The sequence below is a fragment of the Corapipo altera genome, unplaced genomic scaffold (assembly GCF_003945725.1).
Source record: "Corapipo altera isolate COAL_440 unplaced genomic scaffold, ASM394572v1 62, whole genome shotgun sequence".
Lineage (NCBI taxonomy): Eukaryota > Metazoa > Chordata > Aves > Passeriformes > Pipridae > Corapipo > Corapipo altera.
Genome location: NW_020884894.1, coordinates 10,530,501 through 10,554,998, shown reverse-complemented (window position 1 = coordinate 10,554,998; position 24,498 = coordinate 10,530,501). Strand labels below are relative to the sequence as shown.

General features: G+C 60.0%; 1 protein-coding gene across 1 annotated transcript; it reads right to left on the bottom strand.

Moving 5' to 3' along the window:
- Positions 1 to 6: 6 nt before the first annotated feature.
- Positions 7 to 22,882, bottom strand: CARMIL2 (capping protein regulator and myosin 1 linker 2). Its single transcript, XM_027646688.1, has 40 exons — positions 22,778 to 22,882; positions 21,495 to 21,586; positions 21,313 to 21,363; positions 20,990 to 21,049; positions 19,582 to 19,703; positions 19,171 to 19,268; positions 18,487 to 18,557; positions 17,697 to 17,770; positions 16,599 to 16,674; positions 16,434 to 16,522; positions 15,996 to 16,090; positions 15,746 to 15,832; positions 15,413 to 15,522; positions 14,960 to 15,037; positions 14,755 to 14,831; positions 14,555 to 14,659; positions 14,248 to 14,317; positions 14,005 to 14,086; positions 13,404 to 13,500; positions 13,058 to 13,115; positions 12,350 to 12,522; positions 11,623 to 11,691; positions 10,920 to 11,013; positions 10,752 to 10,847; positions 9,990 to 10,118; positions 8,896 to 9,009; positions 8,590 to 8,765; positions 8,028 to 8,115; positions 7,466 to 7,582; positions 6,888 to 6,973; positions 5,566 to 5,761; positions 3,750 to 3,853; positions 2,927 to 3,332; positions 2,536 to 2,655; positions 2,178 to 2,214; positions 1,931 to 1,999; positions 1,336 to 1,641; positions 1,067 to 1,159; positions 701 to 811; positions 7 to 628 (listed from the first exon to the last, which is right to left on the bottom strand). Exons 1-40 carry the CDS (start codon positions 22,815 to 22,817, stop codon positions 453 to 455), a joined length of 4,392 nt encoding a protein of 1,463 aa, XP_027502489.1. The 5' UTR covers positions 22,818 to 22,882; the 3' UTR covers positions 7 to 452.
- Positions 22,883 to 24,498: the final 1,616 nt, after the last annotated feature.

Genomic DNA, 24,498 nt, shown 5'->3' with positions numbered 1-24,498 from the left:
CTGGTGCCGTCGGGGATCTGCGGGGCTGGAGCTGCGTGCTGGAATGCCGGGGGTCGTGGTCCCGCCCCGATGGAAGCCTGCGTCTTGCGGGGGCTGGAGAGAGCGGCACCCCCTGGGGCGAGGAGCTGGAGTGGTGAAAGCGCCTTGGGAACACTTCCTAAAAATAGCTGGCTGCCGAAAAATCACCGGCTCTCCCCCCTGCAGCCCACAGCGGCAGTGGGCACCGCGACACCGCTCGATGCGTCCTGCAGGCTCTGGCACGGTCCCTGGGCATCCTGGGCGATGCTGGTGGCCTGGCTTGTCCCCGTGGCACAAAGTTGGGCGATGCCATCGTTGGCACATCCACGCCAGCCTGGTGCCCCGTCTCTCCGCGCCCCAGCTGCCAAGCACCCCGGCACCGTGCACTTGCTTGCAGGGTTTTATTGGGAACAGTGTGGTGACATGCAGGGGCTTCACTGTCCCAGGGCCGGCTCCTCCCGGCCCGGCACCGGGCGTCTTTGGTCTACGGCAGCTGAGTCTTGTGCATTCCCAACAGTTTGTGCCAGGGCTTGCGGCCGCTCGCCGTCAGTGCCTGTGCCAGCCTGCGGCTCCTCCAGCCCGGCACGGGGCCAGTCCTGCGGCGTGGCACCTGGAGAGGTCACAGCTGTGAGCATGGCGGGACCCTCCGTACCCCAGCACCTGCTTTAGCATCGTGTCTCACCTTCGGCATCCAAGGACGGTCCGGGCTCACCCTCCATCTCTGAGAGGGACTCGTGCTTGGTCCTGTGCCTGAGCACAGGCGACCGCCGCAGGCGCAGGGGAACGGTGCCCACTGGGGAAACACAACCCAGCCCCATGTTGCAGTGGGGTGCAGCAGTTCTGGTTCCTGCCAGAACTGATCTCATTGCCAAGTTCCCCTTGGGCACTTCCCAGTGTGGCCACGCCATTGTCTATCACCCTGGCACCACAGGCTGCCACCCATCAGCCGGGACTGGGAGCACCACCACCCACATGGAATGCCACCACCCACCTCTGCTGGTGTTGGATGCAAGGGGAGTTTTGAGGTCCCACTACAGCCCCAACTTACTTCCCAGCTCTGCCGGGCACTCAGGCTCCCTGAGCTGCTCCTCATGGACGGACAGAGCTCGGCGGCCGGCCCCCCGTGCCATCAGCCGGTTGTCTGGAAAAGTGGGGAGATGCCATTGTGGGGGAGCCTGCAGCACCCCGGTTTCCTCACAGCCCCCATCAGCACCCAGCGCTGATTGCTTGGCTCCCTGCTGCCCTCGCTTCCCAAGGGCTCCAAGAACAGGCCAGCAGTGGGATGGGGACCCCCCTGGGCAGCTCATGCATCCCTACCTTCGGTGTCGGGCGGTGCGGGCGGGGTGGGCAGGGGGCTGCCAGCACCCACCTCCCCACCATGGCTGACCCTCCGCGGCAGCGCCGCCGGCACGTTCCTGCCCAGCCGTGGGAGGCTGCTGCTCCAGCCCTCCCGGCCCCCGGGCTCCAGCAGCCCGCTGGGCTCAGACAGGATGAAGGAGCGCCGGGGCTGGTCGGAGCTGGTGCCCAGTGGCTCAGCAGGCAGCTGCCTCCCCAGGGCTTTCCAGGCTGGCCGGGGCTCGGCGCTGGGCTCCATCACAGCGGCCGGGCTGCGGAAGGGTGCGTCTGTGGGGCAGGCAGGAGGGAGCTGTGAGTGTCCAGAAGTGTAGGCTGGTGCTGGGAACCAGCCTGCAGCCAGCCCAGGGGCTGGGCAATGGGTTGGGTGTCCATCCACCATCACCAGGGATGGGCACCCATGGGTGCAGGGCACTCTCTGGAGGGTGGGACCCTGCCCAGGTGCCTGTGCCCACCAGACCCTCTTGGCTCCAATCCCCATGCTTGGTGCTAGGAGAGATAACAAAGCCTTCTGCCCTGGGGGATGGTGAGACCCCCTTGGCACCCACTGGTAACCCACCTGTGGACACAGAGTGTGTGCGGGCCTTCAGAGATGGGGGGGAGTCTGCAGAGCTGTCCACGATATCCCCTGCAAGCACAAGCCACCAGCCAGTATCAGTGAGCTGGGGCCTGCCCTATGCCACCAGCACCCAGCAAGGGCAGGATTTAGTGAGACCCGCAGTTGGGAGCCCAAGAGGGCCAGCCCATGCCCACCCATGGGTGCCCAGCTGGGTGGGGGTCAGGTTGGGGATGGTGCAGGCCCTCACCGTCTGAGCCAGCTTTCTTGATCTCGTTGTCCTTGTTCTGCAAGGGGAAAGAAACCTTGTAAGGGGGATGTCAGGGTGGCAGCACCCACAGGGATGATGGCTGGCAGAGGGCAGGGTGCTGCCAGGCTCTGAGGTGGCTGCAAGGGGTGGGTGCATGCCAGAGAAGGAGGGACAGACAGACAGACACCACACAGCACGTAGGAACCAACATATCGGTCCCCTTGCAGAGGGTTAGGTGACAGAGCAGAGGCCATGAGCAGTGGCAGCACAGGGATGCCACCCCCCTCATCCCACGGACCACCATCTCCACCCACCCTGGGGGTGCAGGATCCATCCTGAAAATGGAGCTACTCCCCACCTGCAGCTTCTTGCTCTCAGCAGCCGGGCCCTTGGTGACGCCGATGCGGTGGAGCATGACCTGCACACGCTGCTCGAAGGAGCTGGACAGCTCCCCCTCGCTCTTCTCCAGGTGCCTCTTCTGCAGGAGAGACACAGCCCTGCCAGGGACGCGGACCCGCCACAGCACCTACAGCACCCACCTGCCTGCCTGAGGAGCACCCAGGTCCCCAACCCCAAGTGTGCCACCGGGAGATGGTGACACAGACATGACCTAGTGGGGACATCCCCAGCCATTGCTCTGGTGTCCCTGCATTCCCTGGTGACCCCATCACCAGCATCCACGGGTGGGAGCAGCACACACTGGGAGAGCCAACCAGCAGTGGTGGCTCAGTGACCGTGACAGTGCTTACCTTGTCGTGCCTGACCCCCAGCGCATCCTCGTCCTCCCCGGACAGCAAGATGAGTGACTGGGATTTGCCCTCCCGAGAGTACTTGGGCCGGATCCTTCGGGCAGAGTCAGGGGTCTGGCAGTGCTCAGGCTCTCCCTGGGGCTCAGCAGCGAGTCCCCCCTCCTCTGATTTACTCAGTGGTTTCCCCGCCTCGCCCGCCTTGCTGGGGGCTCGTAAAATGTCACTGAGCATTGAGCGCCTGCTCCTGGGGGCAGCGGGACCACCCTCGGGCTCCTTCTCACACCTCGAGCCCCGGCTGGATTTGGGTTTCTTGAAGGCAAAAAAATTCCCGATTTTCTTCTTGAGGGTGCGGGAGCCGGAGGGAGCCAGAGGGGCTGATCCCGGGCAGGTCTCCGGAGCCGCAGGGCTGGGAAGAGATGAAGCATTGGAAAAGGTGAGCTCCAGGCTGCTGAGGGACAAGGGATCAGCTTTTTCCCCCCACCCACCTCAGTGGGATGGATCCAGAGACCCTGGACACCCCACCTGAGATGACAGTGTCCTGCCAAGGGCACCCATTCCCAGTGAGAGCTCCCATGGGTGCTGCCTAATAGCCTCCCCTGAGCAGGACAGACCCCATGGCCACATCCTGCACCCCCTGGCTGCTATCCCAGTCCTCCCCCCACAGCCTTGCCCTGGGCAATGCCCCCGGGTGTGCTGCTTTCCCCAGCATCCCTTTGGCACTGGGACCAGCACCGTTTGCAGGGGTGGCTGCTGAAATCCCAGGGATGGGTGCGTGCCAGGGTGCTGGGCAGGTGAGGGGCCCTGGGATCCCCCCCAGGCTTACGGCAGTGCTTCTGTGATGAGCCTCTTGGCAAAGAAGTCCTCCAGCCCCTCGTCCACGCGGGTGATGCTCCTGTCCTCGCTGTTCTCACAGGCCACGGGCTGTACCTGTGAGTAACCAGGGCTGTGAGCCCAGCGTGGGGCAGAGGTTCCCCCAGGCACAGAGAGGTGTCACCCGTGCCTGCACACAAACAAGTGGGTGCCCGCACAGGACAGGTGCTGGCACCCTCCATCTCATACCCAGCATGAAAGCCAGACCACAGTGTTATCAGCTGCATCCCAGCTCTAATCCTGCTGCATCCCTTGAGCATTGGGAGGCTCCAGCCAGTCCCGGGCTTCTGCCAGCCCCTCGCCCCCCCTGGGTGCCACATGTGGGGCTCCCCAGCACAGTGGCTGGGTATGGCACCTATACTTGCTCAGACACACTTCTGTTACACCCAGGTCAGGTGGTTCTGACCCTCCTGGTTGATACACAATGGCAAATCCTGCCAAAGCCCTCCTAGAGCTGGGCCAGGCCTCTGACCCTGCAGACTCTGTGGGAGAAGCCTTTGGCAGAGATGCTTCCTCCATTTGAGCTCCAAGGAGGGGACCCCACGCTGCTGGTGGGTGATGGAGCAGGTGACCTGCAGGGGCCCCACATCTGTATCCTTCAGATGCTTCAACTCCAGTCTTGGAGCGTCACCACAGCCTGCATGAAGGCCACTCAGTCCATCCCCATGGCCAAATGGTCCACACCATGGCCAAGCCTTTCCTCCATGGCACCTTCCTCTCCCTGGCATGTGGCACCGCATCAGTGGCTTCCTATCGATGAGAGGGAGGCGCTTCCCCACCGGTGACATTTCAATCCATAACGACTTTTCATTACAGCTGGATTGATGCCGTTCAGGAGCCGTTCCAGCCATCTGAGATCTGCTCTCCCTGTCACATCACATCCATCAAAGCCCGTCCTTGCTCAAGCCTTGGCCCACCCTGGGTGCCAGGCGTGCCTGTCCCACTGCAGGGTGATGGTCCCCCGGCCCTGCCTGGCCCTGCCAGCCTCCAGCACCCACCCTGCCTGTGGGACACAGCTCCTGCCTCTCCTCCGGCCCCACGCCAGCGCCGATCCCACTGCGATCCAAGGGCAAGCATCACTGGCCATGCAAGCTGGGGCTTTCCAGCAGGTGAAAGGATCCAGCTGCATCACAGTGGCATGGGGACAAGGTGATGCCAGCAGGATCCAGCCCCAGGGACAGCAACGGAGCTGGACTTACCACCGACTGCACCCAAAAGTTACTTTTCCCTCGGGAAAGGGGGTGCAAGGGCAGGATCCCCATCCACTCGCCTGTTGGATGGGGGGCAAAGAAAAACCCACCCCTCCACAGCTGGCAGAGCCCCACCAGCATCACTGGGAGCCGTGGCGGCCACCGGTGCTTCAGGGACGATGGGTTTTGGATGAGGGGGAGCAAACTGAGGAGGAGGGAGGCAGCCGGAGCCATTGCCGAACGCATCGCCGGCCCTCTGCGCCCAAACTCTGCGGGTTTTTTCACTCCTCCCTGCCTCCTTGCCGGCTCCCACTGCTCAGCAGGAAAGGGGATGGATGATCCCCCTCGCCCCCCCAGCCCCCTTGCCCATCCTTTGGGGCAGCCCCCCTCCGAGGAGGAGGCTCCGGCAGCAGCTGAAATGCAGGATAATAAACCCACCGCGCCTCCTCGCATCTCATTTTCCTGCCTTGCAACAAATACTGACCGCAATAATTCACCCAAGCGGGAAAAAAACGGGAAAAACACACCAAATACACACACACACACACACACCCCTTGCCAGCCGCGCCCCCCCCTTACATTGGGCTTGCTGGGCGGCTGCTTGTGCCGGCGGTTGGGCCGGGGCCTGGCTTTGGTGCAATGCTCCAGCTTCTCGCCGGCGGTCGGCAGGTCCATAAGGAATCCGGTGGCGGTGGCAGGCTGCGTGGCGGGGAGCGAGCCGCTCGCAGGCTCAGCATCCTTTGTGGAGGCAGGGCGTGCCGGCGGCGCGGCGGGGCTGAGTGACGGCGGCGCCCGGTGAGCTCGGAGCCCGCTGGCGTCTCGACCCGCCGCCGGCTCCAGCTCCGACACACCTACGAGAGGCGAGAGGGTCCTTGTTGACGCCCGGCCTCGGCAGGCCTCCCCATCATCATCATCATCATCATCATCACCGACGCCGTCACCTTCGCCCACGCGCGGAGGGTCAGCGGGGCGCTGGCTCCGCCGCGGGGAGGGGAGCGTGGCCGTGCCCGCCGGGAGCGCGCGTGGCGGCTTTGCGGCGCAGCCCGGGATGGATCCTGCCACCGTCGCTGGAGGTTTGCGGGGGGGGGGGGATGCGGGGAGATGCTCAGGCAGGGACGGAGCGGAGCCCCGCAGCCGAAACCTGCGGCAGGCAGCAGTGGTACGGAACGAGCTCTGCCAGCGCTGGCCCGACGAGCAGCACCCACAAACACACCCGTTTTGCCCTACAGGCAGCTCCTCACCAACACTCCCCCCCCCCCGTGTATTCCCTAGTTGGGGGTCAGGATGCTGTGGGGCTCAGGAACACCAGGAGTCACCTGGGGACACAGGGGTGCTGGGCAGTGGAGTCTGGCACAAGCTCTGCTTTAGCCAAGGCACTGAAAAGCAGAAGTTGCCCATCAGCTGCTCATTGCCTGTGCCTGTGCCCCTCCTGTGCCCTCCTCCCCTTCCTAGGCATGCAGGGCTCTAGGGGCAACAGCAGCAGCAAGGAGAAGCCGTGGACAATGTCTTCTCCCCAGGTTTGTTGGGTGAGTGGATGGGTGGGTGATGCCCACGCCCAGGGTAGTCCCTGGGATGGCTGTGGGAGATGCCATGGCTTCCACAGGCACGGACAAACCTCCCACCCCTGCCTGGCTACATGAGGAAAGAGCTCAGGGCATTGACCCCACCGCCCAAGGGCACTGAGCCAGCTGACCTCCCCAAACCAGCACAAGAGCAAGGTCAGGGTGAGCTTTCCCCACAGACCCCCACCAACAGCACTGGGAGAGGCTCTCCAAAGGGTCCAGCTCCTGCTGCCCACAGTCTGTGGCACCACCATGGAGGGCTCTGCCCACCAGCCCCCCAAACAGCTGCTGCGAGTCCCCCGCCCCTGCTGTGCCCCAGCTGAGCTGCAGCAGGGGAGCAGTTCCACAGTGACCTTACTTCTCACACTTGGCGTGGGCCGAATGCTCCTGAAGTGCTTGTTTTTCCTCCGCAGGGCCATCTTGTACTGCAGAGAGACAGGGATGGTGGCAGCTTCGGCGTGGACAAGCTGGCTGTGCTGAGTGGCATCCTTGGCAGCTGGAGCCAGGCAGGCTTTGCCAGGTGATGGGTGCAATCCCCCCATCACCCCCAGACCCACAGCACTGCACCCCCCGATCTTGTCCCAGCTCCAAAACCCCCCCATGACGCTGGATTGAATACTTCCCCATCCAGGACCCTGCAGCACACTGGATCCCAGAGCAACAACAGCAGGAGAGGGTGCAAACAGCCAGGACCAGCTGGGCCACCACAAGGACAAACTCCCGGTGCCAGCAGCATGGCCTGGCAGGCTAATGGTCCCATTTCCCAGCACTAATTGCCTTAGCACTGCCCTGGGGGGGTGCCGGGGGGTGCCTGAACCCGGAGAGGCTCCGGCACTAAGCCCAGCATCATCCGGTAAGGCGGATAAAAGGTGGTTATAGCGCGGGCATCACGCGGCAGCACTGGGTTTGGACCCTACCTCCTCTGCGGCGAGGTCCAGAGGATTCTTGCCCCTCGCCAGCGCGGTGGCATCGTCCTCAGCCGACTCCGGCAGCAGCACCAGGAGGTCGAGCCCCTGCTTGGAGAGGCTCTCTGCCTAAAACCATTAGGAAGCGCTTAAATTATCCCAGGGGCTGAAGCGCGCCCGGCTGCCCTGTGTGCTCCGTGCTGCTCCGCTCCCTACCCACGGCTGGGATTTGTGAGCGGATTTAGGCCTGATTAGCCGGCTGCCAGCCCCAGCACAGCTGCCCCGCGCTTGCCCCACTGCACGAGTGGCCAGCGCCCGGCTTCACCCCAGCACCCCCCACCACACCACACGGCAGCAGCTCCAGGACTTTGCTCAGGGTGTTAATGTTGCTGTGACCACACCAGGAGAGGATTACCTGGCAGGAAACCCAGCCTGGGTGGAAACTGTCCTGCTTCTCAGACTGCAGATCTGTGGTCATAGTGTTGGCTGGTGCCTGGGCAATGCTGGGGTACCCCTATCCCACATCCCAGCACCACATCCCTATCCCGCAGGTGCTGGTGCTCCTGGCACTCACCAGTTTGCACTGGGCGATGGTCAGGTCTCCCAGCACAGCATCCACGATGCAGTCGGCCGCAGCGGCTGTGATGGACAGCTTGATTTCACTGGGAGCAGAAAGAGTGGTGTCAGAGCCAGCACCCAACCCCTGCAAGCCATGGAGCCAGCCCCCCCCAAGGAAAGCCTGCTGAGGAGATGGATGCTTGGCTCTGGCACCCAGGATATGCCCTGTGCTGCGGCTCACTGGGTTTGTGCTGCCAGAGCAGGAATGGCAACAGGTGCTGGCTGGGAGGGAGGATGCCAAGTGCATTCTCACATTGAAGGTTTGGGCTCCCCTCTGCCAGCCACAGGGGTGTGCCTGCAGGCACATCGTCCCATGGAACCCCCCAGCTTCCCAGGGACACATCCAAACTAGACCCAAGCAGGAAACCATGGCTGGGAAAACACAGCAACAGGACCCAGCACATCACCACCACAATGTAGGGAGAGGGGAAGTTGGTAGGGAGCCCCCAAAATCCTCCTCTGGCCCAGTGAGTGAGTGGTAGCTGCTGAGCCAGGAGGAAGAACGGCACATCACCCACTTCAGCTTGCTGAAGACATCGGTGACCATCTGGTCCAGGACGGCACTGAGGCTGAGGTGGTCCTGGAGGCAGATCTGCTCTGACATGGCATTGACCAGCTGATCCCTGACCCCGCTCTTCTGCACCACGTCTGGGCACAGGCTGTGCGCCGTGTCCAGCACCGCCTGCATGATTGCCTGCAGTTTTGGGGACAAAGGCGAGTTTTGGTGCCTTTCTGTCTGCATTCACGTGGTTTCCAGGAGGCACCATCTCCCTCATCCTTGGGCCAAGGCTGATGAATATTCCGTGCTGCCCATGGGTGCCCACCTGGATTTCCCAGCTGCAGGTCTGCGACGCTTCCTCTGTGAGACACTCGAGCTTGTGCTGCAGCTTGCCATTCTGGTATGGGGTGTTTCCTGCCTCATACAGGAGGGGTAGGATCTGCCATGGGAAGAGAGATGGTATGGATCATCCCACGCCACCTCATCTTCGCTTCCCATCCTTCCATGCTCAGCCAGCAGCTGGGACTGTGCCATGGAAGAGCATCACCTGCATCAGCTGGGCAGACCCAGAGACTTGGCTTTGCTGGGCCAGGGTGGGGCATCCTAGTCCCTCAGAGTCCCTGTGTCCCCCAGATGGACCCTCAACTGCTCCCCACCCCCCACTGACCCTCCCTCCCCTCCTGCACACCACTGCACTGCTGCCTGCATCAGCAGAGATGGTTTCCCATCCCTTTCACCACCTTTCCAACAACAGCACTGTCCTCTTAAGTTCTACCTCCACCAGATTAAATACCCAGGGCAGTGCCGAGAGAGCTGGGAAAAAGAGAAGAGGGATGGTTTGAAGAGAAGTAGAGGAGGAGGAGGAAAAGGTGCAATGGGGAAAGAGAAACAGGACCAAGAGAATCAAACCAGATCTGACAGTGCCAGGAGCTGCCTATCCAGCGTGGTGGATTTCATCATGGGCTGATGGAGCCCTCTCATCACTAGGGTGGGATGAGGGTGCCCCAGGGAGGACAACCCCTCAGGGATGCAGGGAGGTTTCTCACCAGTGTGGGCATCTCTGGGTTGCAGGGCGCGCCCAAAGCTGGAGCAGTCACCTCTCCAAAGGAGAGGTGTGTGAGCATGGGATGCAAAAGAGAGGGTGCACTTGTAACCTCTGCTTCCCCTGGGGGGTGCACACAACTGTGTGCCTTTGGGGCGAGGGGACTGAGAGCATTTTGACCCTTGCTCTAGAAGGGAATTCAGAAATCCTCAGCTGTTTTCTAACGTCTGCAGATGCTGGGTGACGTGCATCTGTTGCATTGACATTCTGGCGTTCCCTAACTGCTGGCTAATGGTGTCATTAACTGATCAATGCTCCGCTTCGATCCCGAGCTGGTGCCGGGTGAGCCGAGGGGGTTTCCCGCGCGGGGGACTCACGCTGACGGAGAGGTTGGCGTTCCTGATGGCCTCCTCCGCACAGAGGACGTCCGCCTGCACCTCCCTGCCCGGGCAGGTGCTGAGGATGTCGACGTGCTTCTGCACGCTCAGGCAGATCTCATTCACCATCTGGAGCACAGAGAGGCTGCGTCATGTGCCGGTGCCAGAGCAGCACTGCCAGTTCCCTTCCCTGCCGTGGTGCTCCCGGAGAAAAGACTCCTGTGCTCGGTGGGGGCACAGGCAGGCTACAGCCCCCCCAGAGCAACCCTGCCTAATAACCAGGGATGCCACATGGCAGGGACTCACTTGCAAGAGTGCACAGATTGCTGGGAACACGCTGTATGGGGTAGTGTAGCAGCAAGTTATCTCAGCATTGCATATGCATAAAATGCACGGATGCAACCAGGAGGGTTCCTTGGAGATCTGCTTTCTGCCCAGCCCCATTCCCATCACAGAACTGTGGAATGATTTGAGTTGGAAGGGATCTTAAAGGCCATTTAGTTCCAAGCCCCCTGTCATGGGCAGGGACACCTTCCACTAGGCCAGGTTGCTCCAAACCCCATCCAGCCTGGCCTTGAACACTTCCAGGGATGGGGCATCTCCCACCTCTCTGGGCAATCTGTTCCATCCCTCCAATCTGCTCTGCCCTCCACTCAGGAAAGGTGAAAAGGGCGTTGTGCTGCTTGCAAGAGCTCAAACTAGTAAGCCAGGGCCATTTGGGGCAGGGGAGAGCAGCCCCATGCAGCAACTGGGCCATCAAACCTGTTCAGAAGAGGTGGTGAGGATGCCCTGCTGCAGCCGGAAGGTCTGGGCCGGCAGCGTCTGCCGCAGCTGGTTCCTGGTCAGGCAGGACTGGAGCTGCAGAGGCAAGGGGCCATGAGCAGTGTGGGTGGCACCCAGCCCTGCACCCCGCAGCCCACATCCCCTCACCTTGTGCACAGCCTGCTCTGTCCTCTCGGGGTTGCTGCGATACGCCTGCGCCACGTCGCTCATCGGCAGCGGCATCGACTTGAGGGTGTAGTTCCTGTGAGGCAGCATGGAGTGAGCAGCTGCTGCTGGACCCAGCGCTCATCCCCACCCTTCACATCCCCACAGACATGACACAGGTCCAGAGCCCACCCAATGGCAGCCTGGACACTGTCCCAAGGTCCAGCCCTGGAGATGGGGATGGCCAAACTCTGGCTGTCAGCAAACCCTGACAGGGAGGCAGCGACCACCTGCCCAGGCTCTCCATGCACCCGTCTTTCTTCAGACCTCCAGAGAACCTGCACAGCCAAGCACCAGACCCGAAGGTGGGTGTGCTCAGCAGTTGTCCTCAGCAGGAGGAGAGGAGCATCACATCAGCACCACCAGCAGATTCCCCCTGCCCTCGCTGGGGGTTCCGTGGGTGACACAAGGCTGTGCTGGTTGCTCAGGGAGACCCTGGGGTTGAAGGTGCCATCATGAAACAGTGGCAGGTTGGTTTGCTGGCTGCAAGGCCAAAGCTGTGGACGAACTCCCTTGGGATGTGTATGCAACTGTGTGATTACAGCTCCAAGGGGACAAGAGGCCCTGGGGACAGTGATATCCTGGTGACAGAGGCTCTTTTGCATGGCAGTAGCAAGCCAGGAGGACCAAGAAGCTCCTTCCTTACCTCTCCAAAGCTTGAGCCACCTCCAGGAGCCCGTGGGCAGTTGTGTTGTTCCTGTCCCAAACCACGGTCCTGCACAGAGAAGGAGATGGGTGAGCCCTGCTGCACCCACACAGCCCTGAGGTGGGTGCCAGCAACAGTGAGCCCAAGGCACCAGAAAACCTGAAAATGGGGTTAAAAATCTGAACTTAAACTTTCAAAATCCAAAGTGGGACTTTGCAAGGAGCTGTAAATTAGGCAGGAGGGAGTGAGAGGCTGGGAGGACACAGTCAGGTGCCATCCTGCTGGCAGGGGCAGATGTCCCCCAGAGGAACAGCCCTGGCCATGACACCCTTCCCTGTCCCCTGCAGACACCCCTGCCTTGTTTTTGTGGGCACAATGTGGTCAAAAAATGGCGTTTTAGGAACTGATAGCAGAGTGTGTGGGAGAGCAGTGACTGCAAAGGTCTGTCTGCAGCACACAGGGCTGTGCAGGAGCCTGGCAAAGAGCTGGCAAGCGCTGGGGCAGGGACTGAGCTGCTCTCTTGGCCCTCACATGTTCCCTGCCAGCACTTCTAGTGGCTGCCATGAGCACAACACGTAGCTACAGCATCTGACAATGCACCAGGAATTGTCCAGGACCACATCCATGGTCACCAGGAACCACGACAAGCCTCCTCTGATGGCACCAGCATCCTGCCCAGGACCGCCCGGCACAGGGCAGCCACAGGGTGACATAGACCTGCTGCTACCTGAGCTTGGTGTTGATCTGCAAGGCCTTGGCGAGCATCTTGGCCCCCGTGTCCCCCATGGCATTGCCGCTGATGTCCAGAGCTGTGAGGCTGGTGTTGCTGCCCAGGGCACTCAGCAGCACGTTGGTTCCCAGTTTGAGGCGCGATTCAGCCACGGACAGTGACTGGAGAGGCTGGAAAGGGGACAAGGAGGGGGAGAGGTGGCCAGGGCACGTGTCAGAGAACATGTCACCCTCACAGACACAGCCTCCATCCCTGTCCAGAAGCCTTGGGGCTGGCGCTGGTTTTGGAGACACCAAGTGATGCTGCACCCCAAGAAACAGGAGGGCAATGGGTGCTTAGGCAACAGCCTGGATTTAGCTCAGATGCCTGCCAGGCAGCAGGGAGAAAAGAGGGATTTTTTTTTGAAAGCTGGGCTGCATCCAGGTTACACAAAGTGTCTCCTCCATGCCTTTAGCCAGACTCAGGCTCCAGCTTTCCCAGATGAACAGGAACAGCTCCCACTTCTCGGTCTGAGCATCTGCTTCAGACCGAGGAAAATAAAAGCAGAAAGGTTTGAATGGCAGTGGGAGGGAGGAAGGTTTGTTCCCAGCCTGTGCTGGGAGGGATCTGGATGGCACCCTGGCATGGAGGCTGTACAGGGGTGGCAGAGAGTGACCAGGAGCACAGATGGGATGGTTGGGGTGGCTGAGGGCAAGCTGGACTTACACAGTCCTCCTCCTGGGTGAGCTGGACGATGCGGTGCAGGACATCCAACAGTCCTTCTCTGCAGGAGAGGAGGGAGGGGTTACATGTGCATCGCCAGGGCCACAGAGGCAGCTGGCAGAGCTCTGTCCTCCCTCCCACTCTTGCCTGATGCTACAACCCATCCCTGAGACTGCACCAGTTTCTGGCAATTGTCCCCCCACAGCCCCTGGCTCCATGTTGGGCTGGAGCAGCCAGGATGGGCAGGCAATTCCTACCAGCCTCTGGGGTTTCGATGGGGAGAGAGAGTGGAGGGGGGTGCACAGTGCCAGGATGGCTCCTGGCCTGGGTGCTGCAGCTTTGCACCTACTTGGATTTGATGTTGAAGTTCTTCCCCAGAGAGACGTGCCTAATGGACTTGCTTCTGCCAATGGAGAGCACCAGTGTCACCATGTCAGGGTCAAAGCCTGCAAGAGATGGGAAACGCCCACCAGGATGCTCCAAGCAGTCCACAGAGGTGCCATCAAGGTGCTCCCTCACAGGAGACCTGCAGAGCCACCAAGCTGCCACCACGGGATGGTGGAGAGATGCTCAGGGAGCTCCTGAGCACCTTCCTCCCTTCCTAGTTCCCTCAAGGAGACTGAAGACCTGTGCACAGCCAGAGTCCCTGAGGAGTGAGGATCCCCAGGGAAGGAGCACCCTCTCTGGGTACTCCTGCTATTTGGAGTGCCAGTGCTGTTCTAAGCCATGGGAGCACTCACAGAGTTGTAGGTGGCACTTACTTTCTGCCATTGCCCAGAGATGTGCCCTCCATCACCCACCCACCACCCTGGGCAGCATGGGGGGAATTCTCACACCTTTCAGGCAGCTGCCTGCACTCCCATCCTCATAGATGCACCATCCCCAGGGAAATCTGGTGAGATCCAGGAGATGGAGGAGATCTTCTCCCAGGCTGGGAAAAAACAACCTACCATTGTCAGACAAGTCCAGGCTGCTGATGGAGCTGGCATCAGGGATGAGATCCTGGATGACCTGGGCCCCCGCTGATCTCAGCTTGGAAGAAACAGCAAGACATCAGTACAAGGGGAGGCACCGAGCCCTGTGCAAATGGGATCCTGCCATGGGGAAGGTCAGACAGGCCACAGACCTCCCCTGACTGCTGCAATGGGACCCCCTGGCTGGGCTGCTGGCACCCATGGGTGCTGGCCCCTCACCTCACAGCTGCTAAGATCCAGGTGCAGGTCACTGATGTGGCTGTTGTCTGCCAGCCCTTGCAGCAACGCCCTGGAAAAGTCACCAAAGCCCCCATGGGTGCAAGAAATGGGGGCAGCAGCACATGCTGTGGGGCACCCCCAAGGGTCCAGGCAGTGGGAGTGGGATGTTGGAGAAAACATCCTTCCCAGAGCTCTGCCTGCCACAGCCCCATCCACCCATCCTCCCCACCAGCCCTCAGTGAGGTCCCCCCTGGATTATGCTCACCCCAAATCCACTCCCCTGGGTGGACTCACAGCCCAACCTCACCTCACGACGTCCGCAGGTAGCTTGGTACCTGCCAGGGAGACGTGCCTGAGGGCACAGGCCTGGTTGAAAAACTCCTTGACGTCAGGGGAGATGGTTTTCACCCTCCTGAAAAGGACGGGCACAACGTGGTATCACCTGTCACCCAGCACCAGCCACCTGCCCGGGTACCACGCTCCCCTCGCGTTGTCCCAGGGCCTTACTTGTGGGAGTACAGGTTTTTGGAGAGATCCAGGTGGACGAGGCTGTTGTGGCACCCGTGGACCAGGGCTCCAAAGAGCTGCCAGGGTGGGGAGGCAGGTTGTGTGGAGGAGGACCCAGAGGTGCTGCAGCCCCTCACACGGTCCAGGGGTGGAGGGGGACTGAGGGCAGGGTCTCACTGCCAGGCCCCCCTCAGTGGGTACTCACAGCATCCAAAGGGCAGTCCGTGCCAGCCAGGCTGAGGTGGGACAGAGAGTGGCACTGACGGAGGAGGCTCTGCAGGTTCTGTGGGCAGAGGGGGCTCAGCAGCTCTGCCCAGGACCCTGAACCCCCCCACTCAGCAGCCCTGAAATCCCAGCTCCAGCCTGTCTCCTCCCTCCTGCTGAGTCCAATGGTGAGTCCTGCACAGAGGGACCCACTCACTCATGGGATACATCCTTGCTCCAGGTGGCATCTCCCACCTTCCCACAAGGAGATGCAGAGGGATGTCCCCAGGGCTTCCCCAGCTGCTCCTGGGCAGTCAGGGGGCTGTCTCAGCCGTGACATTCCCATCCCTGGGGTGCTGGAAGGCTGGGCACAGACCCCAGGATACCAAAGCCATCCAAACCGTGCTGGGAGTGATCCCAGGCAGTGTCACCCCATCACATCGTGGGTACTCACACTGATGTCATCCCCAGCCAGGGTGCCGGGGTTTCCAGACAGGTCCAGGTGCCGGAGGGAGAATCCAGTGGCTTTGTTATCTGCAAGGGCCTTGCACAGTGTGCCCATCCCTGCTCGAATAGAGGGGGAGAGATGGATGGCCACAGGTTCCCTGCACTGGGGAGAGCCGTGGAGCAGAGGAAGGGGCATTACCCTCCAGCTGGGGCAGCAGGACATCACATCCATGAAGATGCCCTTTCCAGGGTGTCCATGTGGCCCCTCCAGCCACCCCTTTTTTGCTGGGTTGGCCTGAGAGCTGCCGTGCTCAGCCTCCCAAGGGCACCTGGGCTGTACCTTTGGCTGTGAGCATCGTCCTGGCCAAGCTGAGGCTCTGCAGACCCTTGGAACTCTTCTCCAGGTGCCGGCTGAAGGCAGCAATCCCTGAGGAAAGAGCAGAGAGCCCTGAATCGCTGTGCCAGCACTGAGGGGTGTCCATCTCACCCTGAGCTACAGCCCCCAGGACAGGAGGCAGCTGCTGGTGGGATCTGGAGCTGAACATTAGTTTTCATGGGTGAAAACTCATCCCAGCCCAGAATTTGGATACCTCTGTCTTCCAGCTGGTTGCCAGAGAGGTTGATGGTGTGCAAGACAGAGTCAGGATGGCTGCTGAGTGCCTGGGCCATCCTCTGCACAAAGTCACTGTGGGGAGAAGGGTCACCCATCTGAGTGAGGTTTGGACACTTCCAGGAGACACAGCCACCAACCCCATAGCCTTATGGGGACAAGCCAGCAGGTCCTGCCTGTGTGGCAGGGCTGGCTCCATCTGAGGAGCCAAGAACATCTCTGAGGGTGGGTGGGGTTCACTGGCCTTCCAGGCTGTGGGGGCCTCTGCTCCCAGTGTGCTTCACACTGTGGAAGGCAGGGAGCCACCAACACCCCCCTGGCACATGGATCCATGGACCCCTCTGCTCCATGCCCTGAGGGAAGCACCACCAGGCTGCCAAGACCCTGCTCATCACTGCCTTGCAACCCCTTCACTTACGCTTTCAACCCACTGTTTTCCAGCACCAGCTCCTCCAGCGTCACCGATTTGCTGAGCATGTAGAGCAGCTGCTCTGAAATCTCCTGGTTCTGGCAGGGGAGAAGAAAGCCTCTCTGGAAACCTGGCCACCTCTGCTGCTCCCATCCCTGCAGCACCAGCACTCACCAGCTTGAAGTCCTTGCAGGAGAGCTTGGTGAACCACAGGTTGAAGGACAAGGCAGCGACGCTCAGCGCCACATCTCTGCAGGGTGACAGGGATGGGGCAGTCGGGGCCAGAATGAGACAAGGTTGGTCCCAAATGGGGGCCCCAAAGCACCCAACCATGAGGTTTCCCAGGACACCCAATCCTGGGATGCCCCAAGACACCCAAACTCAAGGTGGCCCAACACGGTGTTCAACAGAGCAGGATTGGTCCATGAGTTTAAAGCAACCCACAAACACAGCTTATCTTCCCCAGATTATTCCCCTGGGCAAAATAAAATTACTCAAACTATTTGCATGCTTCTATCTAAACCCCTGGGTTTCAAATTCTTTTTAATTCTGGGCTCTCATGTGAAGACACCACAGGTTTTGCTCAAGTGGAAACAAGTTTCTTTTTTACTTCCCCGTCCAGAGAAACCTCTAAAAATGTCTCCTTTTCGGCCAGCTGAACACAGATCCTCTGTTCCCCAAAACACTCAGCCCAGAACTCTGATTTGCTGCAGCCTCACCCCAGAGCAGAGCCCTTGTTCCATCTTTCTTGGGATGGAGACACAGCTGAGCCCTACAGGGACAACTCCAGGCACAGCCTGAGCTCATGGCCCTCCGCTATCAGGTTATTATAAGGTGAATATAAGGTGATAATAAGGTGATAATAAGGTTATAACAGAAGTTTGGGGTGGCTGGTAGGGAGCAGTGCCAAGTTTCGGGGAGGCAAGTGGCACCAGCTGCTTTGCATAGGGAAACACCTGACAGCCACGAGCTGCCCGAAGCCACCGTGATGTTGGGTTTCCACCCCTGTAAGCAGCTCACACAGGCTGATTTAAGAGTTAAAAATGAAGAGAGAGGCTGCCTGGACTCCGGGTTGTTGCCCCGTGGGACAGGGCTCGTGGTGTTTGGTGCGGGGGAGCATCAGGCTGCAGATGTGGCATCCTTGGAGCGTGTAAAGTGACAAATGCATCTAACACGAGAAGAGGAGCGTGTTGGGGCACCCCTGACAGGGACAGGGAGGATGAGGGCTGATGTGGCACAGGGCACCACAGGCAGCATGTCTGGGGAACTCACCGGCTCTCCAGGTGGCTGAAGTCCAGCAGGTTGAACTCCCGGCAGTCCTGGCTGTGGTAAATGTTGTCCACGTCCTTCCCAGAAAGATGGACACATGGATGAGGTTCAGCACCTGGTCCTGGGGGTGTCTCAGGTGGCCAGCACTGCTGGAGGGAGCTGAGCCCTTGGGCACCCTCTTCTGGGGGGCCCCTTGCCTAAACTCCAAGCCCAGAATGTCCCCTGGTGCTCTGGGTGGAAGGGAACATATCCCAGCTTGGTGGGACAGATTGGCAGGCCTTGGTGCAATTTTTCAGGGATTGGCCAGAAGAAGGAATGCACCCCAGGCTGGTGGGAGTGAGGGTGTGGGAAGAGGTGGGAGGGGATCAGTGTCCCAGAGGGAGAGGGGTCCTGTTATAGCTGGCTCCCAGCAGGGAGCTCCTCTACCTACAGACATTCAGCAAGGTCCCAGATTTTCAGGGATTCTCTTTAGGTCACAGTCTGGGAAACAACCTGGTCCAAGGCATCTGACCCCGACCTGCACTTTGATTCCAGCTCACCAAGGAGCAGGGGGCACTCAAGCCAGGCAAAGCTGCAGTTCCCATCACGGATACCCCTGGGATGCCTCTGGTCCCTGGGATGTCCCAGCCCCACACCCAAGCCAGGCAAAGCTGCAGTTGCCAGTTCTGGGATGTCCCAGCCCCAGCAGCCCCATGAGGCTGCTGTCTGGAGTGGAGGCACCCACAAACATCCTGCTTCCCTGCCCAGCAGGCAACACTGCCACTGCCTCCAGCCCCAGGATGGACCAGCTCACCCACTGGATCTCCTCGCGGAAGGCGAAGCCGTTGTAGTCACACAGAGCAGCGTAGGTCTCCGAAAACCCCCCTGCAAAGAGAAGGCAGTCTTGGGGGCAGGCCTTCCCATGGGAACACAGAGGAGACCTCTGGGGAGGGTAGGAAACAGGAGAGGGATGGCAGGGACTCAGAAGGATGGTGAGGGCTCCCCCCTCCCTCCTCAAAGGGGCCAGAGATCTCCTGTCAGCCCAAAAGCGATCGCCCAGCTCGGGGGGCTGTGGCTTGCTTTGCTTGATCCATGAGGATACCAGGCAAGGCACATTGCTATGGTGATAACAGAGGTATCCTGCTCCAAACCAGGCTACAGGAAAAGCTCTGCAGTGATGCTGTGTGCAGTGAGAGGAAGCATCCACAGCTGCAGGTCCTCACAAGGTGGATACTGAGCATCCTTTCCCCACAGCTGTCCTGCTGCTTCTGAGGGAACTACATCCCATCAAACCTGCTCCTGGCCCAGGGGACGGGGTGGGCTGGTGGAGAGTAGACCCCACTAGCAGGGCTCCATCTGCCTGAAGCCACCACGGTGCTCTGCCAGCAGAGGTGGGGGCTGTCAGCAGAGCTGCTGTTGATGGATGCAGGGCTGGAATGGTCCCCAGGCTGCTCCAACCCTCCTGGTCCTGCCTGGAGGAGTTTACAGCAGGACTTACCACAGGGCCCAGGGCTGCTCTGCAGCATTTCCTCCAGCGAGTTCAGGATCTGCTGGATCCTCTCATACAGGCTGGGGGGGCAGTTCTTGAGCAGTGTCCTGGGGAAGGATCAGAGGGATGTGTGGTGGTGGGCCAGGAGAAGAGGATCTCCACCACTTTATGCTTAGCTGTAACCTTGTGTATAGGGTGGCCAGAAATATTTGGCCAGGAAGCAGGGTCTGGCCTTTTTCCACGTTGCTCCTGCTAAAACACACTGTTGTGCACCCATCCTACGTTTGGGACCTTCTAGTTGAAGGTGCCCCTGCCCATGGCAGGAGGGTTGGAACGAGATGATCTTCCAACCCCGACCATACCAGAATTCTGTGATCTGGGACTTTTCTGAGCCACCCCTGAGGAGCAGAAGACCCTTACCCAAGGGATGAGTCTGGAAAGACCTTCTTAAGTGACATGGTGACATGGATAACAACTTGCTCCAAATCATCCAAGGACATGAACCGGAAGGCATAAGATGCTGCATCTGTTTCTATGACAACCTGCGGGGTCCAAAGGATGAGAGATGCCTGAGCAAGCTGGCAGCATAGTGTCCCCAAGCCCCCAGACACGACGGTGACAGCCATCAGCTCCTCGGTGCCAACCCAGCCAGAGCACCGTGAGCACGGGGAAGGCTGTGAGCACCAGGAATTCAGGATAAAATACATTCAACAGACGGTAACGTGCAAGAATAAGGCATAAACCTCGCCAGAATTCACGCTAAGCTGATGCAGAGGCAGCCCAAGGCAGCGGGGTGAGAACAGCCTTGCCTCTGCCTGCAGCAGCCGCAGCTGAAGGATGGAGGTTTCCTCCCTGAATTTATCTAATCGGGTTTTGAGGCTTTTTTAGCTTTTGGTTCCTACCAGGAAAAAGAAAAAATCCCATGGCAACACGCTCCCTGATTTAATTACACGCTGATTGAGGCGTGGGAGCAAGATGACAATTATCCACCGGCATCGGGCGAGGACGGCGCTTCCACCGGTGCCCGGGGCTGTGGAGGCAGGAGAGCGTGGGTCTGCCTGCACATTAACAACCCCTGGGTTCTCCATAACACAGTCAGATGTCTCACTCCCCTCCACCCCGAGGTTTCAACCCCCAGCACCCCTCAGTCTCTGCCCAGGTCCTTTAGTTCTCTCCTGTGGCTCAGCCTCACAGCCTCCCGAGCTGCAGAAACCCTGTTTAGAGGCTGAGCCCACTGTCACTGGTGATGCTTTAACCAGCAGAAGCCAGACAAGAGGTTAACAAGGACCAGACAGGAGGTTAACAAGGACCACAGCCCTGTCTCAGCCAAAATATCCAAGCCAAGGCATCCCATTCCTCTCTTCCATGGTTCCCACTGCCGCATCTGCCCTATGTGCCTGGCTGCCTCTCTCTAAGAGGATTAACTGGGTTTAAAACACCGTCCTGCTAAATTTGTCTTCACCTTGGTAAGCCAGCAGCCATTTGTCACCTTGTCCCTGCTGAGCATGGCCAGGTGCTGTCTGCAGCTGCTGGAGGAGAAGAGGTGCAGGCACCCACCCAGCACCCCTGGGTGCCTCCCTGCACCTCCAGCCCCAAGGGCGAGTCCCCCAGTGAGGCCATAAGAGGATTTGTTTTCAGGTGGAAAAGAGATAAATACCCTGTGGAGCTCTCAGGGATCATCACTGGTGACCCTCAATGTGCAACGAGGAACCAGAATGCCCCCAGATCCTGTGGTGGGCTGGAGACCAGGGTTTCCCATGGGGGAAGGAGGGCACAAGTTTGGGGGAGTGCCTGGGCTGGTTTTGCCCTGGGTGTTGGGGCCACTCACCACACTGGGCTCTTGGACTGTCATCTCCCTCACCTCCAGGAAGCTGAAGCTGCTGTGAACCTGTGGGTGAGAAGAACAGGATCAGCCCCAGCGCTGATGGAGAGGGGGGACCCAAGGGTGCCCCCCAGCTCCCACCTTTCCCCACTCCTCAAATAGTGCCTGGCCGTGCCCCCAGCCCCTGAACCAGACCCCTCCTCTTCATCCTGCTCCTGAGGGCTTCCCAGGCCCAGTGGCACGGGTGACCCAGAGGTGACCCCCCCCCAGTGCCCCAAGGCCCCCCAGGCACCACAGGGCTGTACCAGGCACAGGGTCCCCACACTCACCCTCACTGGCAGCATCACCGGCAGCACATACGCTCGCCAGGGGGTCAGCACCTAGGCAGGGGGACACTGGTGTGACAAGGGACAGTGGTGACCTGGGAGCCACCCCTGTCCCTCACTGCAGCCATGAAACAGCTGCCTGTGGAAAGCAGGAAAGCAGGAACCAGGTCGGACTCCGCACGTACCAAGATGAAGTCATCATACTTGGACTTCACCTGCAGCTGGACACTCAGCACCAGGAGCACCTTCTTTGTCCCCAGGAAGGTGGTGATGCCCTCTGAAAAGACCAACATCCACATGAAATGAGGTGGTTGAAGTCACCTTGGCTCTCTTCCACATGCCCTGTTGCCCCTGGGGACACTGTCCCTGTATCCCCACCCAAATATACTCCTCTCCATCCACGCCAGAAAGTCACACCCTGGTTGCTCTCATCTAAACCACACACTTCACCAGCTGTAAGTCTCATTTGCTGCTCAAATGATGCACCCACTTCCCCATCACCTGCCACAGCCTTGGCTGAGCACCCAGCTTTGGGGTCGTTGTTTCACCCTGCCCGTGCTGCCTCACTCACTGGGAGCTGGCACTGAGTGACAAGAGGGCCCTGATTTCTCTCATTACTTTCCCAGATTTACCACTGGGGAGCAAATGGGCACCCAAGTCCTTCCTCCCCATGGAGCAGTCAGGGTGGTTGCATGTACCAACCTTCCCATGTCCGCAGACCAGTCTCTCCCATGGTCACTGGACCAGTGTGGGCGTTGCTCCTGCCTTGAGTGTCACCTCCCCACCTGTCCTGATTCCTGCCTCCCATGGGGAGAAACAGGACCAGAACCACAGTTGTCCATTGCCATATGAAGCAAACCAAGCTTCCACAACACCACCAAGCCCTGTGGTGCAGTGGCTTGAGCCATGTGTCCCCACAGCCCCACCCTGGTAGAGCTGGGACCTGAGGCTGCAGGGACACTGTGACCCAGCTCCTTCCCACCCCACTTCAAGCCTCGGTGGGGTTGGTAAGGCTGAAGGACCCCAAGATCTCTGTGGTCTTTTGCTTTTCAATCAGATGAGAGAAGCCTGGGAGCAGTGGCACTTCACACCCCCCCTGTGCTGGGCTGCAGGCTGTGCCTCCCTGAGGAGCTGCCAGGGACCCCGACTGGCTGGGAGAACCCAAGCCCATGGGCGTGAGGAGCACCAAGCTGTACCCACAAACCAGGCAGCCTGAGCCGTGCAGAACCCCATCCTCGAGGAGACAGGTTATCTGGGGATGCTTTTGGTCCAAACTGAATCCTCAGGCATATGAGTTTCGGGGACAGGAGCAGCCCCCAGACACCGCTTGGACCCCCCTGCTCTTGCTGAGGAACCTGAAAGTGGCTCTGCCAACCCCAGCGCGGCAAATTGGGGCTGAGCAGGCCCCGTACGGGCGCCTTCCATGTGGCACCGATGCCCCGGCAGCGCGGCGGCGGGCGATGCTTACCTTGCAGCTCAGCAGGGATCCCTCCGGGGGACGCAGCCATGGTTGGGACCGCGGGGTCACCTGCCGGGGGATGCCGGTGTCAGGGCAGCATCCTCGGGCGCCGCGGGAAAGGCGCCCCGCTGGGAGGAAGCGCTGAGGTTACCAACCGGCAGCGCCGCAGCCTCGGTGCCTCCTCCCCCTCCCGGTGCCTCTTCCTGCCCCGTCAGGCGAGATTTACCGCCTGAGCAAGAGAAGCGAAATGAAAGCGACGGTGCCCACGGCCCACCGGCCCCGCCGGGAGGAGGGGGCGTCACTACCCAGCGCCCTTCTCCCCCTGCATGGCATCCCCTGGCTGAGCAGGACACCTGGCCAGAGCCTCCCAGCCCGAAGCAGTAGCATCTCTCCCGTAGTTCCAGCTCTACCCTTCACAGCACTGGGTGGTCAGCCCAGCCCCGTCACCTTGCAATGGGAATCTGCAAGGGGGTGTTAATGGAGATGGGTGCCAGTGCCCATGGCTGAAGGCTGAAGGCAGGGCTTTTCCAGAGCAGAAACACCCCAGGCACCCTGCCAAAGTGATTAAATTGCCGTCCCAGAGCAAGGACAAGAAGCAGAAGCCAGGTGATGTCCTTGGAGCAACAGGACTCAGTGCATCACCACACTCTCCCAGGAAGGCTCTGGACCACGCAAAAAGCCAAAAGCATTCCAGGACAGAGCAGAAAGCTGTCCCATGCCCTGTGCAGTGCTGCAGGACTTCCCCAGACTCAGTATTTCCTGCTGTTGGTGCAGCTTGGCCCCACCAGAGACTCAGGACAAGGTTCTGAGGGAACAGGCTGAGCTGCTCTCAGCTGGCAGCCCTGTGACCAGCATCCACAAGGATGGAGGGTGCCAGCTGCCTTCTCGCCCTAAATTGCCCCTTTTGACAAATGTCCAAGCTCCAGGCTGCAATCTGCCAACCAGGGACTCACTGAGTTTTCCCAGGGGTGGAATAACTCAGGAGAAGGTGGTTCCTGGAAGGGCTGGGTGACGTTGCCCTCCTGCCACGTGCACCTGGGGCCACTGCACTTCTGAAACCACCTTCTTCTGTGAGAAGGCAGGAAGTCATCTCCCTGCAGGGACGGTGTCTTCACAGAGCCCAACCACAACACAAGGCAGCTCTTCTCAAGGACGTGGCTGGGGAGAATGTGGCTCAGGGCAAGGACCAACCTCTGCCGAGGCACCTCCTCAAGCCTCCTGAGCTACGTCAGCAGATAGATGAACACCAGGAAGGGCAAAGGGTGTTCACCACCCAGTGGAGACAGAGGCCACCAGGGACGGTCCTGTCTGGTTCCATGTTTTTTCCAGGATGGGAGGAGGCCAAGTTACTGGTATCTGAACTTCTCAGAAAGGGCACCACATCCCAGTTTTGTCGTGCAAGGATATTAAGGACACCGAGAGAAGAGCTGTCCCATTGCACCCGTCAGAATGGCCCCTATCGAAGCTTAGAAGCACAAAGGAGCTCCTGGCAAGCTGCATTCCAAGCTAATTCCCCAAAATACTGGGTCCCACATGCTGGGACATTCTGAGCATCAGAATATCTGCCTCAGGAGTGGAGCAGAGGAAGACATCCATGTGCACAAGTGTTCCCTGCCTCTGTGAAAGCCCAGGCACATCAGGATGTCCAGAGCAACCCACAGAGAAACCCATCCCCTGTGTCTGGCTGTGGACTCTGCTTCGTAAGGTAAGAGGATTTAGTCCCTCTAACC

What these genes read in the sequence shown, in the direction of transcription:
- CARMIL2 (XM_027646688.1), bottom strand. Translation starts at nt 22,817, where the DNA reads ATGGCTGCGTCCCCCGGAGGGATCCCTGCTGAGCTGCAAG. An exon ending in TTCAGCCACCTGGAGAGCCG is followed by an intron (nt 16,675 to 17,696) that starts GTGAGTTCCCCA and finishes GTCACCCTGCAG; the next exon opens with AGATGTGGCGCTGAGCGTCG. An exon ending in CCTGCAAGGACTTCAAGCTG is followed by an intron (nt 16,523 to 16,598) that starts GTGAGTGCTGGT and finishes CTCCCCTGCCAG; the next exon opens with AACCAGGAGATTTCAGAGCA.